This window comes from Trachemys scripta, chromosome 12, assembly GCF_013100865.1.
Source record: "Trachemys scripta elegans isolate TJP31775 chromosome 12, CAS_Tse_1.0, whole genome shotgun sequence".
Taxonomy (NCBI): domain Eukaryota; kingdom Metazoa; phylum Chordata; order Testudines; family Emydidae; genus Trachemys; species Trachemys scripta.
Window position 1 is genome coordinate 2,803,934 of NC_048309.1, and position 17,533 is coordinate 2,821,466.

At 53.6% G+C, this 17,533-nt stretch overlaps 1 protein-coding gene across 1 annotated transcript; it reads right to left on the reverse strand.

Annotated features, from left to right (window-relative positions):
• Positions 1-7,262: 7,262 nt before the first annotated feature.
• Positions 7,263-17,093, reverse strand: SCRT2 (scratch family transcriptional repressor 2). The gene is made up of 2 exons (XM_034787946.1): positions 16,931-17,093; positions 7,263-7,969 (listed from the first exon to the last, which is right to left on the reverse strand). Exons 1-2 carry the CDS (start codon positions 17,070-17,072, stop codon positions 7,263-7,265), a joined length of 849 nt encoding a protein of 282 aa, XP_034643837.1. The 5' UTR covers positions 17,073-17,093.
• Positions 17,094-17,533: the final 440 nt, after the last annotated feature.

Consider the following 17,533-nt stretch of genomic DNA (forward strand, 5'->3'; position numbering starts at 1 on the left):
TGCCCCAGCTCTGTGTAGACAGCTGGCACAGCAGACCTCGAGCGAACCGCTCAATGACCACAAGATCTGTTAAGGAAGGAAGGTGCCAGGCCAGGTTTATTGTCGACGAAGCATGGTACTAGCACCTGGCAGACTCTACAAAGATACTAAGACATGTATGCTCGTGACAATGGACACAGCTCAGTCAATGGTGGGACTTTCCACTGCCCCCTAGGCTAGCCAAAGAGATCCATCTTCCTCTGAGATCCATCTTTATACCCTGATACAAACAAGTTATCGCCTGTCATCCTGACCTTATTTTTTAGGAGGGGCCAGTGTGTTCCTCTTATTTTTGGGGAATATTTTGTACCATCCTTGATATCAGGATGTTCTGGTACCACTTGATATCGGGATGTGTTTGCGTGAGTACTTTGTACTTAGCACTTCTTAGGAAGGTGTATTTCTGCAATATTTGCCCTGTTCTTGCCTGGACGATGCTTTGAAGATGAAAAGCACAGGAGCTGGCAGCCTTATTATCCAGAGTGGAGATACCTCCTGCCTGATGAATTCCATGCACTTGTGATGGTATTTAATTACTGCTCTTTATTTATGATGGTACTTATTATTACTGCCCTGAGGTCCCAGTCAGTATCTGGGCCCCATTAGATTACAAAACCACACAGGGAAATGTGATCCTTGTCCTGCTTACTTAACACGATCCGTGATCTCTGGATGATTGGAGAAAGGGACCCATCTGAAATATGGACTGTTTTACATGCATGTTTATATATTCTAAAAATAGATGAAAAGGAAGGCCCATCCGTATGCCTGGAGGGTGCATGGAGGCTCCCAGATCAAAAGAGACAGTCCTTTCCCCAGAAGGTTCTTGGGCAGCACATCAGAAGGCAGAACAAAGCAAGAGTAAGTGGCTGCGAAAGGCGGTCCTGTGCCGAGCTGGGTGAATAGTTCAAAATCCCCCGCCCCCAGACTGGATTTGCAAATATTTCCATGGCTGAAAGCACTGTTCTCGTTGTGCTGTGATTTGGGGGTTGTATTCTCGACTCTTTGTGAGCGTTTGGACGGCTGCAAGCTATTCGCAGAAGGAGTCGCGAGTCCCAAGAGTTTCATGAATTTTAGCAGCCGCGATGACTCATCTGTAAAATCATCGCCTGATTCACAGGTCTCCTAATTAAGATGTTTCCCAGCCAGCTATCAGGAAGCAGAAACAATACATTTTGATTCAGGTGACTAACCCCATGAACAGTTCACCGACAACTTAGGCCTGGTCTACACCTAAAACGTAGGTCGCCCTGGCTTTGTCGCTCAGGGTTGTGAACAGTTTCGCACCCCGTGCGACAGAGTTAGGTTGACTTCACCCCCATTGTAGACGCAGCGAGGTCAATGGAAGAATCCATCCGTCGCCTTAGCTACTGCCCCTCGGGGTGGGTGAACCACAGCGCTGTAGGTAGCGTCTACACTGCAGTGCCTTAGCTGTGCCGCTGTGGTGTAGCCCCACCTTGAGAGGCTGCACATGATTCGCCGACTCTTCCGCCCACATTTGCAAATAACAAAGCCACTCAAAGAGTTGGGATTGCAAATGATTCGCTTGCCACAAAGGAGCGCGGCTGCTAATGAGGTTTATTCCCCAGGAGCCAGCTCGACCGTGTGTGAGTGCAGGAGCGGATGGCAAAGCCCAGCAGCTGGAACGTGCGGGTTTCAAATCTGCCTTTGGAATGTTTAATAAGGGCCCAGGCTCCTTCCCTGGGATTTTTTGGCCTGCGTTTGAAGCTCTCAGGATCCCTGCGGGGCTGACTCGGGAAGCTTTTCGACTGGAGCGCTGCTATTTAAGACTTCACTTCTCTTTATTTTCAGGTCAGCGCTCTGCTGTTGCTCCCAGCCTCGCCGGCTCTTTAACGAGCAGGGTGGCATTAGCATAAAGCTATTGCTCACCCCAGCGTGAGCTCGCCGGGGCTGCAGCTTGCAGAATTTCCAGCTCCCAGAAAAAGGAAGTCGGAGGACCAGCAACAGAAGCCACAAGGACAGCAAAGATTCCACTGTCGACACAGGAGAGCGGCCAGTGACTGAGCTGTAGGCCACGCCAGCTCCCTCTTGCTCCCTTTCTGCTCTTTGCAGGTGCCTCTGCTTTTGCCCTGTGTGTGCAATGAATTGGCGGCAGCAGGAGAAGAGAGCCTTCGCCTGGTTGCACTCAGGAAGCACCTGCGTGAGGAGGAGCACTTTAGACCAGCACATATTGGCAGACGCAAGAGCAGGATAAGGCAGAGGACTGCGAGATGGGGGCATTGCTGTGTCAGGCTGGAGAAAAGTGTAGGGAAGCCAGGGGCCTTTCACTTGCTTGGTGCCCATCCCACTCCCTTGTCCTGTGCCCCTGCTCTCAGAGCTGTGCCCTGCCTCACCCGAGCTGCCAGTGCTTTCACTCCGGTCACGAGACAGCGAGCGCCCCCAACGCCCATTAACTTCAGAGGGTTGCATGGGGCTAAGGAGGAGGGAGAGGCCTGTTTTGATGCATTGTGGGGATTTTACATCTTCCGCTGAAGATACAGACATTGGCTGCTCTCAGACACCAGCTGGACCATTGGCTTGTTCTGCTACAGTCAGTCTCATGCTTCTGCAAGGGGCAGGAGCTAAGCGAATGGGGGCCTCAAAGGGCTGATGCACAGGAATTCTGGGAAGCCAGGAGCCTCTCGGCCCTTTCCCTCGGGCTTTTTGTTTATTTGCCTGGTTTGTTTTTGAAATTCGAAAGATGCCTGCAGATAAGTCAATTCCTGTGTGTTCTTTGGCTCAGATACTCCTGTAACCGGAAGGGATTCTCGCTATCTATTGCATAGGATAGGAAGAGTGGATTTTTAATTGCCTCTTCGTTCTGCAGGAAAAAAACTAAGCAAAGGAATATCTCCATAAATGACAAGTAGCCCTGGCAGGCGTCTTGCTGCTTCTCGGGACAGTAGAAAAGATCCTGGCTCAGCAGGTGAGCAGGGAAGTGACAGCTGATGCCCGAGGTATTTCCAGGGACGATTTACTAAACAAATCACTTGTCCTTGGACCTGCGGGTTCAAGTGTGATGCACCTCAGGCCTTGTGACAGGTGTGTTACATTTTTCTACTAGTTTCCCGAGCTTTAGCCTGCAACCACCCCTCAGCCATAGGTACAGATCTCCAGAGACACGTGTCTGAGTAGCAGAAGTCCCTTTAATATCCCTGAATTGCATTACAAGTAATACTGCAGGTGGCCGGTTCTCGGTAGACATGTCTCCCGGTGTTCTGTCAAATACAAAACCTGGCAGAAAAATCAATCATGCACGGAAAATTATTGCTGTCAGATTTCCTATATACAATATAAACACGGAGCAGGGACTGGCCCTCCTGTACTGTCCCCAGTGCAATCAAACCAGGGGGCTGGTTCACCCACCGCTCCCATGGATAAACCCCGAAAGAAGGTGCCCCGCCTTCTGTCCCCACGGGAAGGTAAGTTATGGTAATAATGGTGAGTCCACCGGGGAAGGGCCCATCAGAGAAGAATACTCACAGCGTGTGTGTGTTGTGTGTGTGTGTGTCAGTGCTGAGCACCTCCCCTGCCTGACACCTGTGTGTATGTATGCGTGAATTGTGTGTGAATGGCCCTGCATGAGGCTGTGTGAGTGGGGGAGTGGAGCTCTGCATGTCTAACAGGGCGTGTGTTTGCACACACAGAGCAGTGGTGCAAGGGAGGCTACGTGTATAGAGGATGTGAGTGGGACACAGGTCACAATCTGAGGTTATGGGCGTATGCATGGTCACGTGTGTGTGATTAGCCGTGAGTGCGTGGGGCAGGTAGGATTGTGCCTGTGAGGTTGTGCACCTGGTGCTTACATGCAACTATGCAGGTGTGTGGAGCCGCTTGTGCAATCAAGGTGTGCATGCATGAGTGTGTGCACGTGTGTCCTGTGAGGCGAGGTGCACAGAAAAGACTGCAGACATGACAGCAGACGTGAGAACACATGTGTGCAAAGGAACATGGGAGGCTGTGTATTGGAAGGAGGACACGGGTACATGTGTGTGCATTCCTACATGTGTGAGGATCTAAGAGCTGGGCATGTGGGCAGGCCCCTGTTACGGCTGAGCTCTCTGGCACAGACCGCGTGGTGACTGAGAGTCAGTCACAGGCTCAGGCTCTGAGGTAGGAAACAGGAAGTGTTGTGGTGGCAGCCACCTGCCCCAGGGGGATTGCATGTGATGGGGAGGAAGCGCAGCACGCCCGCAGATGGTGCCGTCAGTGGTGTTGGTGAAAGGTTTGGTGCACATGGGAATGGCAAAGGGTGTCTCCATTGGGAAAGTTGCATAGAAAGGACTATTTTATTCCCTGCACAGCCTGGAACCCTGGCCAAGGGCAGGGAGACCTTCGGCATTGAGGAAGACGAGAGAGAACAGCTTTGCCTTGACCAGCCTGCTCCCAATGGGCAGAATGCAGAATCCCTTTCAAAGTGGCAGTGCCCAGCTGTGGCAGGCTAGCTTTAGTTTCTCCCGCCAGCTGTGGGGGAACTGCCAGCTACAGTCTGGGCTTGGCCTCCCTGCCCCTCAATCTGGGAATACGGGAGTTCCCCAAGGTCACCGAATGCCCCGCATCTCTCCCACTCCGAACTCTCGCCCTGGGAACAGTGCGGCTCTGCAGGCAGCTTCAGACCCTCAAAGGACACATGCAAAGGGGCCCCTAGGGACTGGCGCCGCCCCTTCTGTCATGGCAAATAAATAGTCGAAAGCATAAATTATAAATAATATAAATTAGAGTATTTAAATAGACCCCTCCCCCCCAACTTTACAGTAACACTGGTTCTCTCCCTATTCCCCGGCCTCTGCCAAAGGGAACTCCAGCTCTGGGACTGGGGCGGGGGCTGTTCTAGACCCTGAACATCCCAGTCTGTCTGAATCAGCAGGATGCACCGTTGATTGGGCAATGTGGGAAGCCCATTGGGACACAGGGGATCAGAGCACAGTCCACAGCCAGAGGCCCTCCTGTTGGGTGGACTGAAGCCCCCCCGCCCACATTTTGAGTCAGATTGGGTCAGGGTGCTGCCCTCTCGGACTTGGCTGCCAGCACAAAGGCCCCGTTCGGTGCAGCCACCTCCCAGCACAAACCCGCAGCGTGACATTGCAGCCTCGAGGGAGCATCGGGATGGGTGAGGAGCGGGGCTGGCCTGTCCCAAATTCAGATTGGGATTTAACGCCCTGCCACATCTCCTCTGGCAGGAGAAGGCCATGAAACCTGAGTCTGCAGGGAAAAGTGTAGGTATGGATTGGATAGCAGGGGAATCTGGCTTTGACATCACAGAGCAGCTAACAGAACCGTGCCTGAGAAGGACTTTTCCCTTGGGCATGTTGGCTGGGATCTTAGGAGGTTTTTCTGCCTTCCTCTGGGGCATTGAACGGAGACCAACTGGGCATACCCAACAGGGCTGATAGTTCTGGCTATGGCATGTGGGCCCTGGGCACTGGTGGAGCTTAATCCTTCCTGGTGTCTTGTCCTACATTGCCGTAAGATTTGGGATGGATGGAAACCACAGAAGTTTTAAGTTTTGTTCCAGTTCCTCTCACTGTAAGAGTCTCCTGTCATAAAGCACTGGACTGTGATGGCCGCACAACTCCCCGGAGAGTCGGTAACTCACTTGAACAAGAGCAACTCTCTGCCTCCCAGAACGGCCCTCCAGTCGCGGGGTGTGTATGTGCAGTAGTGCCAATCACCAAAATCCTGAGATGTGTCTTAAAAATCATGAGATTGGTTTTAAAACCTCCTGAATTTGGGGTTTTCTTTAATTTATCTTCTGGTTTTTGAACATCTAGGGGGCACTTAGGTTAGGGTTCTAAACTTTTCTCTGCACCAAGAAGGGCTAGAATCTTCCTTTATGTTTTAAATGAAAGCTGAGATTCTGACATATTCCCCTGACTCCAGGAGCTGGGGCTTGCCCCAATACCTGCACTGCCACATGGTCACTCGCTCCTAGAGCCAGGGGATAGTGAGATTTTCTGTCAATCCCATGGCTGCGGCCTGAGGGAATTTGCCCTTGCTGGCTCGCCCCTCATCCCTCCTGTCAGTCACAGAGCAGAGCAGCTCCAGAGAGGTACTCCTAGGGCAGCACAAACAAACCAACAAGGACAGAAACTGCACATAGACCTGCCCCCTTCCACCAGCCCAACAGCCGCACAGACACGCCTCTCAGGCCCCCCTCTCCCTCACAGGCCCCCCCTCCCCCTCACGGGCCCAGCAGTCACACACACCCCACAGGCCCAACTGTCACACACCCACACACCCACAGGTCCAACAGTCACACAGACACCCTTCCTCTTCACAAGCCCAACAGTCGCACAAACACCTCTCCCCCCTCATAGGCTTGTCAGTCTCACGGAACTACCCCCTTCCACAGGCCTGTCACTCATGCAGCATCCGCCCTGTCCACAAGACTGCCCCCCCAGAAGCCTGTCAGTCACATAGACTCCCCCATGCCCCAGCCTGTCAGTTGACTCCCCCACCCCCTCCCCACAGGCCTGTCAGTCGTACAGACGCCCCCTCCCCCAGGCCTGTCAGTCGCATTGATCCCACATGTGTCCCCTCGCCTGCCCTGTTCCCTTGTCAATACTCTTACAGTTTCACAGCTGATGCATTTTGAATCCAATGAGTTTAGCTCTTGCTGGAGAAGACAAGTTTCGTTTCTCCCCAGTCGATTCCCGCAGGGAGAAGAAGCAGCACTAAATAAATACAGCAATAAATTAAATAAATACACAAGGAGCTTCCCAAGGTCCCTTGGCTTGAAAAGGAGCTAGGAGCAAATCCCATGGGGAGGAACTTGGACTCGCCAGCTCCCGAGTCAATCCTGCCCCGATTCCCCCAGCCAGCCAGGAGCTGTGCTCCCACCAGCTGCGAGGGGTAGAGCTGGGAGCTGGGGGATTCGGGTCAGAGGGCGGGAAACGGGAGAGCTGTGGAACCGGCGGTTGGCACCATTTGAGATTTCCATTCAAAAACATCACCTGGTCCGTGAAGGAAAATTCCTGGGACCCCCCAGCCCCACACACCCTCCCCACGGCGGGATGCAAGTCAGTCTGAGCATCCCTGGGAAAACGCATCCTTCCAGCAAACACGGCTGGCCCGAACTGCAAAAGTCCCTGCCGTCTCTTGCGCTCCGAGTAGCCCAGATTTCGCTGGTGGGAGAGGGCGGGGAGGGAACCCCCTTCATCCCAGATGTAGGCAGCTCCTCCTCTTCCCCGGCCTTTCCTCTCCCCTCCCCTGGGGGACAGGGCTCAGTTCTCTATTGCACAGCTGTGTTCGGAGCCCTTGAAGCAGGCCGACTCGTAGTGCTTGTTGAGGTACGACTTGAGGGCGAAGGTCTTCTCGCACTGCTTGCACTTGTAGTGCTTGAAGGCCGAGTGGGTCTGCATGTGGGCCCGCAGGTTGGAGCGGTCGGCGAAGGCCTTGCCGCAGTGGGAGCAGCCGAAGGGCTTCTCGCCCGTGTGCGAGCGCATGTGGCCCTGCAGAAGCCAGGGCCGGCTGAAGGCCTTGCCGCACACGTCACACTTGTGTTTGAGGTTGTGGGTCAGGATGTGCATGGCCAGGGCGGGCATGGAGACGTAGGCCTTGCCGCAGGTGGGGCACTTCCTGGCCATCTTGCTGTCCAGGCTGCGGTGGGTCTGCTTGTGCCGGCTGAGGTTGGAGGAGGTGGCGTAGGTCTTGCCGCACTCGTTACACGAGTGGCGGTGGTTCCCACGCCGCTGGCTCTCGCTGCGTCGCCTGGAGCGGCCGTCAGTGATGAAGAAAGCATCCATGGAGTAGCTGTCTGTGACTGCAGATTCGCCATTGAAGTAGCGGGCAGAGAGGCTCGACTGGGGACTCTCGGGGTCGCTGTACTCCTCGTGAGCCGGGGCGTAGACCGGGTCTGAAGACACCAGCTGAAACCCTTGTTTCTTGTCAGGCTCATAGTCGGAGGGAGTGAGGCAATGTTGGCTATACCCTGCAGGAGACAAACACAGATGGAGATCACCATCTACCAGGGCTTCTCCTTCCCTATTTGTGTATCCCTGCCCTTTCCTACCTGCCCCATCCCTGTGAGACCAGGACTTCCCTGGGACAGCCTTTAGTACACTGCAGACTTGCAAGAAAAGCCGAGGTGGGTTTTGGGTGGAGATGGGCAAAAGCCAAAAGCGCCATGTCTGGGTGCTCCTGAACTTCTGACGAGGGTTCAGGATCTGACCCTGCATCCAATCTGGCACTGGCCCGCTGTCTCTGACGAGCCAAACGAGAACCTTCGGTCTGGGGGTGATGACGGGACAGGAGAGTGCTGAAAACTAGATGAGGATCCACTCCTGAATCCTGACAAAGACCTGGGGAGTGACTGGACCCACAGATGCTTTCCCAGCATTCCCTGTTGCAAGGTGGAGGAGGACTTGGGAGGTTTGGTCAAAGCTGTATGGCTGGCCATGCAGAACAGACATGATTAGTAGAGTCAGTGTAAGGGACCTTGCTCTCATAGGGAGCCCCTAGTAGCCAAGGCCACATTGGCCACTTTCTGAGATTGGGGTTTTATTGCAAACTGAAATCTGGGACAGGTTCACCATTTGCTAACATCTGCGAAGCTGTGGGTGCAGCCGGGCCTGGCAGAGTGCGCTATTCTTCTCCCAGCCTGAGAGACAGGAGTCCTTGGGGCACAATCCCGGATCTCAATGTGCAGCCACCCTGTTCCCATTAGACCTCAAGCAGGGCACCATTCCTCTGTCCCGACCCAGCCTCCATCTGTATCTCTCCTTGCTACACACCATCCACAAGGAGAGAATCCTAACCCCCCCCCCCTGGCCCATTCACTCCACCTGCCCTTTGAACCCGTTCTGCAGCCCCGGACTGCAACCAGCCCCTTTTGGGTTCCATCACTTCTTAGGCCATTAGACAGCTGCCAATGCTTAATTCCTCGTTGTGACACTGTGGCAGACACTCACAATGAGCTGTGCTGTCTCTCAGTGCTCACCCCCCCTCCAGAAACCTGGGGGAAACTGGACAAGCCCAAAGTGAATGATCAGGAAGGGGCTTGGGACAGAACACAGAAGTCACCCTGTCTTGCCCTCCATCCCCAGCCATTTTCCCTGGGAACACAGGCCCAGCCTGCTCTCAGCGATATCGGTGTGCGAGCAACCTCTAAATCATAGAATCTCAGGGTTGGAAGAGACCTCAGAAGGTATCTAGTCTCACCCCTGCTCAAAGCAGGATCAATCCCCAACTAAATCCCCAAATGGCCCCCTCAAGGATTGAACTCACAACGTTGAGCTCTAAATGTAGGAGCGGCTGTAGGCCAGCTCTTTGGCTGTGGAGCTGTTTTCACGGCGCGTCCTTCAAGAGAATACCAGATTATTGGCTTGGCTCTCACCAGGTGCTTTACTGACAGAGGAAGACTACAGAGTCCGGGAGCACGACTCTCCCGGAGACACAAAGGGGGGGACGGATGTCGGCGGTTGGGGTCGACTGACAGAAATGCAGCCGTAAGGAAGCTGCAGGCAGTGTACATGGGAACAAAAGCAAGACACATGAACCCCCTTAAAAGGAAAGCTAGTAGGGAGAGAACGGCTCACCTCACTGCAGGGAGTTGGAAACTCCAGGAGGTTTGACCTTCCCACTGGGAAGAGTCAGGGAGTCTCTAGGGGAACTGCTGGAAACCAAAGCCACCACCTGGAGGGCCTTCAGCTCTGAAACTGTTCCAGTTTTCTGTGCTGGATACCTGGCAGTGGGGCTCCAAAGGAGCAAACCTGCCTTGCCTCTCAGGGGATTCTGCAGCATGCTGGGTGCACGCAAACATTGATCCTGACTCAGTCAGTGTCAGTGTCAGTGTCTAGCCATGTGCTGATCTCAAACCCACAGAGCGATTTCTGCAGGTCTGGTGTGCGTGTTCACAGGGAAGCATTGCCACAGAAGTGCCATGCTCCGCTTCTGTGCCCCATCGGCAGGGATCCCTGGGGGTCCACCCACCGAGTGAGAGGAGAGGATCAGGACCATACAGTGCCTGGAAAGGTAAAACACTCTAATAAGGTGATTCATGAAAGGGATATTTTTGATGCACTTAGCAGCCTTCTGCAGTGTATATTTCATGGCACATCTTTAACGTAGGGGTCTTAACCTTTTCCAGACCGGTCCCCATGTTAACAACAGAACAAGTTTGGGGACCCCCTTATCACCCTAGCTATTGAGCAATGGAGGGTGGTTTTGACTCTCAGCTCGAGAGCCCAGGATCTGATTACAAACTCTACCCATCTGTAGGAAGTAAACCTCTCTCTACAACCTGGATATAGACATCCGAGCTTCCACCCCACGCATCCTGGGTTTATTATAACTGGGCACCTAACAAACAGCCCCACAGACACATGGTGTGAAACTGTAACACTCTATACAACAGACATCACCTGATCACTTAGTGTATTTTTTTGTTTTGATGATCTTTGACCTCGCTGAGCTGGTAGAATAGTTGATCTTTTGGGGACTTGGGATGATGTTTAGCTGTCGACTAATGACTGACACGTGCCTTTAAAATACCGAGGGCTGAATCCATCAGAGGAAGCTGTACAGTGATGCATCCAGAAGCCCCCTATTTGTGCATGCAAATTGTGCATGCAAACCAGGTAATTGGGCACACACGTGCCCCTCTGCACACACAATGAGCTGGCTCACATGTCCCTGGTGCAGGTGGCCCTGACACAAAAACCTTTGGAAGTGTGACTTCTACATCTCATCTACTGCAACCCAGTACGTGAGGCAGTGGGTTGATTCTGGCTACCCCATCTCTGAAATTAACCATGCCGGGTCTGATGAGGCTGTGTTAGGTGCCGCTGTGCAAACCCACCAGCACATGCACTCTCACCCCATCGGTATTATTCACTGGACCGATAACGAGCCCCAGATGTTCGGGCTACGAGCTGGGAGCACTTTCACCATTAGCAATGTGGATGCCACTGCTGGCGTGGCCTGGTCAAATATGGAAGAATGAGCCAGATTCTCAGCTGGCATAAACTGGCACAACTCCATGGACTCTGGAGGATACCCCTCCGGCTGAGGAGAGAGAGAAAAGTGTTCTTCCACTGGCAACAGCCTCTCATCGGTGTGCTCCGGCACTTAGTTCAGATGAGCCAGGGATTTCTGGGTGCATTAATATTTCAGCATGTTGATTTGCAAAGACGGATGGCTGTCTGATGTGTGCATGTCTATCAATATTCTTCTCGAATAGGGAGAGGGCCTGTTCCGTCAATTGTTTATTCTCCATAGGCCTGTGTAAACCCACCAGGAGGTGGCGCTCATAGGCAAAGGTATTGGGATAAGCACATGCCACACTAGCAGAAGTAAGTTCATTCATGGTAGCACCCTGCTTGCAGCTTTCAGTACTAGCCGGTTGACCTAAGACTGCAGTAAGGGCCAGAGCTAGACCTACTCCTGTGCAGTGCAGCATGTACCAATGATGCTCAGGTGAGGGGTTTGATCCCCACCCTGCCCTAGATATAGAAAACCCTTGAGTTTTCAATTATAAAAAAAAAATTAATGGAAGGGAGCCTGGTTTTGGGCTGCTCCCCACCCTCCATGAATAAAGCCAGTTCCAGCTAGGGGAATAGAGGGGGTATTCTCCCAGAAGAGCTCAAATTTGGGGGTAAGGAGGTAATTGGGGCATAGAATTGTTTTCTGGGGTGCTGGGGGAGGGACCAGAAAAAGGTGGGGATCTGCCCTGCAGGGGGGGAGGGATGCACTATATGGGGCTCAGGACCAATTCCCCACACTCAGTGCCTACTATCAACGGCCATGACACGCTTTCCCATTGAACAGCACTTGGAAACCATCAGTGACCTCCTCCACCGCATACTCCATGTCAATGAATTCATGTGACACTAGTGGTCCCATCCTGCCATTACCTAACCCTAATAAATACACAGCCTTTCTAGAGGGTGCTTCTCGTCCCTGGATTTCACAGTTTATGAATGAACTCATTAGCTTTATTCCCATTTTACAGGTCGGGAAATGACTCACAAGGTGAAGGGACTTGCCCCAGGTCACACAGCAAGTCAGTGGCAGGGCTAGAAACAGAACCCAGGTCTCCGGAATGCCAGTGTCACATTCCATGCACCAAACCACACTATCTGTGGGGCAGCAGAGTTGGGGTTGGGCTGAGAGCTGTCAACCTCGCTGCATGGTTTGTATGTCTGTCAATTATTTGAAAGCAAGCCAGGGAGGGCCTGAGCCAATGATTTTGCCTAACTCTGCTCATGGTTAACTGTCACAAGCACTAGCTGCTGGTCTACACGAGCACTGCCACCATTGCTAGCAGCTGGGGAGTTGCACCAGTACCAGCAATGGTGGGAGAAATTCACAAGATGCTCAGTGGCTTGTCCAGGGTCCCAGAATTAGTCCATGACAAACCCAGGAGCAGAACCCAGGTCTCCTGACTCCCACCCCAGTGCCTTAGCCACAAGCCCTTCCTTCCTCCTTTAACACTGACATCAAGTGAGTTTGACTGTCATTGGATCAGACATTTTTGTCGCTTGGGCACTCTGTTCCTAACCGCCTTTGGGTGCCTGATGAGAATGCGCCCAGGTTTCCTCTGTGTGTGGTGACCGAAAGGCCCTGGGTGGAGCAGACACACTCAGGCTTTGGTTTGAGGGAGGAATTCTGATCTTTGCTTTAACTCTGGAAAGGGCAGTGTCTGTGCAGACAGGGGATAAGGCCCTGGTGGGGATGGGAAATTCTTCTGCAAATACCCGTCACTCAGGGCAAGCGGCTGCCTCTCCTAAAGCAACAATTTTACTCCTCGCAAGTAGTTTTAGGAGGCGGTCATGCCAAGATGGGGTGGGTGAAGTGGCATCCAGGCTGGGGGGGCAGGGTCTCCCTCCTGGCCTGCTTCAGTCTAGGTGCCAGGTTACAGTGATTGCTTGAGTGTGACCTGCAGTTTCCCCTGGCCCTCAGCCTGCCTAGTTATGGATTTTTGTCCTCTCCCCAACTTACGCCTCCTTGGCTTCCCAGCTCTGGAAAGACTTGCCTTGTAAACCCTTCAAGCATATTTCTGTCATCTCCTAAGAAGCAGCATCCCCTCCTTGCCTGAATGTGTGTAACCCCCCCTGCTCTCCGGTGGTCTTCCATCACAGCGTGTGTCTGATGGTCTTTCTGATGGAGCTGTGCCGCCTGACATTTCCCCTGCCCCTGCTCCTTCGCCCGCAGCCCCGGCTCTGCTATGGAGCTCCCTCTCCCTCCCTTCCTCTCCTTTCCCTCTCCTTGTTTACAGAGTGCAGTCACACACGCTGGGCGAAAAACACTCTCCTCAGCAATTTTTCACACTTTCTCTGGAGCATGCAGCAAGGTTATTTCCAGGAGAGCGGCTTCCACAGCTTCTCCCCGGCCTGCGTGGATTCCTTTCCCTTACATCACCCAGCGCACAAAATATTTCACACACGTTTTGCTCCACACACACACAAATGCAGGGAGGAGGGGGATGGAAGAGAGCAGAAAACCTCCGAAGCCATACAAGCGTTTGCGGTACTGATACGGAGCCCCTAGATTCCACCCTCTGTTGGCAAGGCACAGCCTGAATTTGCCATAACCAGTACATCCAAGACATGAGGTGAAAATACACCCCCATCCGTCCCCTGTATCGAACCGAGAGATCCTAAGCGCCAGCCACAGGACTAAATGTGCAGCCCCTAAGTGCCATTCGCTCACTAATGCCAGCGGCAGCACCCGGTATTCCTCTTCTTTTGGGCAGTAAATCAATGTTTATTGGTCCTCTTCCAGCTGGGTCATTGACTGGATCTGAGATGATCCGGAGGATGGAGATAAACAGACTATGTTCTGTTAAACTAAATGTACACTGAAAATACTGAATTATGATAACTCTTTGCACTTCTGTAGGGGCTCCAAGTACTGTACAAGCAATAATCAGGGGAGGTAAGTGAAATTATCTCCATTTCAGGGATGGGGGAATTGAGTCACAGAGAGGGTAAGTGACTTGCACATTGCCATACATACTGAGTTAGTGACAGGAGTGGGATTTCAATGCAGGGCTCCTGACTCACAGGGCCAGCGTTTGGCCACAGCATCCTCCTTCCTCTCCTTATTTATTTATTCAGATCTTCTTCTAGGTGCCTAGCGGTATTTACAAATAGAATTAAACCTGTGCAAGACGGTCAGGTCAGCAGTGCTGTTGGGGCACATCAAAACTGTCCTGCCGACAGTACATTTGTCTCAAGACCAAACCCCATCCATGGATGTGCCAAGGCCACCAACTAACTCAGAGGAAGCAAATTCATACGCAAGAGCTTTCTACTGAGTGCGTCTTCTGTTGACCCCAGATAGTTCCAGTCTAAGAAGCAATGGCCCAGTTGGCCAGATGATGGTCTGTGCATGATGAGATGGATGGGGAAGGGGAAGTTTCTCAAGAAATGTTGGGAATCCCAGGTCCCTAATGTCATGGTGTGAACCTGAAATGGGGGGCAGGCCTGGCGGGGTTGTGACATGCTGAATCTCAGAGCATCCCGAATCTCTGCTAAGATATAGCACGGCCCTTGCTATTCCTCACTGAACCTGCAGGAAGAGGTAGAGAAGTCATCTCAAAATCACTGTCTCTTCTGGGGCAGCCCTGCAGCCTTCTCAGCGTTGTAAAGAGGTGTCTCGATGGGGGTGATTTGACTAGAACAGGCTCCAGTGGATGACACAAGCTGTTTGCCTTCCACCCACCTCTCCTGTTAGGTGAAGCCGAGGGAGTCTTCTAATGAGGGGCTGATCTAGCATCCGTCCATGTAAATGACAAGGCTCACATTGGCTGCCTTGTTATCTGGATCGAGCCCAGTCCCGGGAATTGCTTCACAATTCCCCATAGCACCCAGGGCAGGCAGGAATGTCACCCTGGGCTGGGTAGATTAGAAAGCAGGGCCTGGCGCCGCAATCCATCCAGTACCTCCCAACTTTGCAGCTCACTTCGACGGGGACGTGACTTAACCTCCCCTGGAACCGCCAAACGTCTGGAAGCAGCAGAGCTTCTCTCTACCCAACCCTCTGAGAAGATTTCCGGGGGTGCTGCATGACACAGCCCTGGGCACATCTGGGGAGCCTCAGGGGCCACCCTGTTGTGGTTTCATCTTGGAGGTACTCTGCTTTCACACCACCATGCCTAGCATTTCTCGCTCCAGCGATGGTGTTGGGCGCTCTGGTTATATGGACACAGAGCAGGGCCGTATTCATCACACTAACACATTCAGGGCCTTCTACTGGAGCTTGGGGTGCCCCCACCCCATTTAGTTCAGACTGAGCCTCCTACGCTCCCTCTGACCACCACATGCCGCAGGCTGGAGCGTGGGGACACTGGCCATGCCATCCCTCTCCTCGGCTGTCCTTTCCCACTCCCTACCCTCCGCTCTCCCTTCCTCACTCTTTCTCACTTACATGAAGCCAACCCCAGACAGCAGCAAACAGCTCCCTCAGGTCTCGCTGGCGAGGTGACAGCCCCTCGGAGCCACTGCCTGGCCGGGGCTGTGGAGTGCAAACCCGCTGGCAGGGCTTTGAACAATGAGGCATCCTGGGAACTCAAATGCCCTTGACCCCATTTCCTCACGAGATGTCCTTTCTCCCTGCCTGGGTCAGCTCCCGTCTCCTGGGGAATTGCTCTCACTTGTCAATGCCACCACTTGTTCTGCAGTGAACAAGCCAACCAGGATGTGATCCCGAGGCGAGCCCAGGGCAGGGGTTAAGCCCAGCTCCAGCCACTGGTGCCCCAGAGGAAATCTACAACCCAGGGACATTTCCAGCTCAGAGGAAATCTGGGGGGCTGTTCAGGCGGAAAAGTTGCTCCCTCTCCCTTGCCCATGTGTGTCCTTGGAGGGTAACAAGTTCTGGCTTAGCAAGACTCCTCAAAGGGCAGCAAAACCCCTAGGAGCAGGAGGCCAGGGGGAGAAATTTCACAATAGAGCAACCCTGAGCAGAGGCTATTGGGTTCTAGAGTCACCTTCCTAAGGAAAAGACACACCTGCACATTCCAGCCCACACAGTACACAACCACGGGCACACCGCCAGCAACACAATGTATGTGCCTGGCCCCCAACACAATAGACAAACACATGCATATACACATCCAAACCAATACACCCCCATCTGTACAAACCCATGCACCACAGCGCACACGCAGTCCATCCACCCAAAGGCGTGTACTCACACGCAACAAAACACACCAGACACACAAACATGACACAGTACAATACACATATGCCGGCACATGCATACACACAACATCCCCCCCCAATCCCACAGACACATGCATATGCACAATATAGGGCACTCATCCTAGTATGCACACACACACCCACACCCCACACACTGTAACTCATATCCACACACATGCATATCCACATAATACTACAAACATAGGTTCACTTTTAAGTGCCTATGCCTGTGTGCACCCCCACCCCCACAGAAATACCCAACACCCTCAATGGAGATGCAACTTTTCCAGTGCAGGCGGCTGCTCGGGGGCCGCTCGGCACGTGGCCTCTAGAGTTCGGGGTTCGAATCACCCCACTCCCGAGCCAGCCCCCTGCCGCGAAGGGGCACCTCTGGCCGGGCATTTCCTGCCCGGCTGCAAACCCAACGGGCCGGTTCATGGTCGTAATTAGTCTTTAGAGACCGCCCGGAGTCTCCCCAGCAGCTGCGGAGGTCCGGAGACTACGGCGCAGAGACTCTCCAGGGCGGGCGGGGGGTCAGCTCCACTCCAGTCAATTATAATCCGCTGCGCCCCTATAATACGCGCTGCGGTGTATGGGGGCGGGGGGGGGCGTAGCCTCCCAATAATGCGCTCCGCTGTGTCAGGGACACAACCCCCCTTCCGACACGCACCGCGGCGCAGGGGGGCTCCGGACCCCTTCGGAGATGCCCCGCCTGGTGCAGGGGACCCTAGTTCTCGGGTAATACTTACCATGCTCGGCCCCGGGGCCGCTGCCCACCCGGGACCCGGCCAGCACATAAGCCGCTTCCAGGGCATGGTAGCTGGGAGCCGGGACCTCGCAGGGCTGAAAAGCGTCTGCTTTGATCTTCTTGACCAGGAAGGAGCGGGGCATGGTGCGGGCTGGGGGTTCCTCTCCTGCGCGCCGAGGGGATCAGCACTGGACAGCTCCCTCCGCTGACTGCAGGCAGGGAGGGCGGGGAGGGGAGGGGAGGGGATGGGGGGGGCACACACAGCTGAGCTCAGCGCTCAGGGCCCGCTGTCTTTATATGGGACGCAGGCTGGAGATCAGATGGTGCTTTGCGATGGAGCTGTTCAGCTCTCTAATCCATCAAATGTCCCCCAGGACAATCATCACATTACCAGTGAACCGGCTGGGCAGGCAGGCGAGGCACTGGGGTGGGGTGGGGTGGGGTGGAGTGGGGGAGAAAGGGAAAGAGACAGAGAAAGGGTGTGTGTGTGTGTGTGTGTGTGTGTGAAAGAGAGAGAGTGAGGTGAAGGGGGAGAGAGATGGGTAAAGTGTGTGAAAGAGAAAGGAAAAAGGAAAGAGATGGAGAAAAAGTGAAAGGAGGCGGG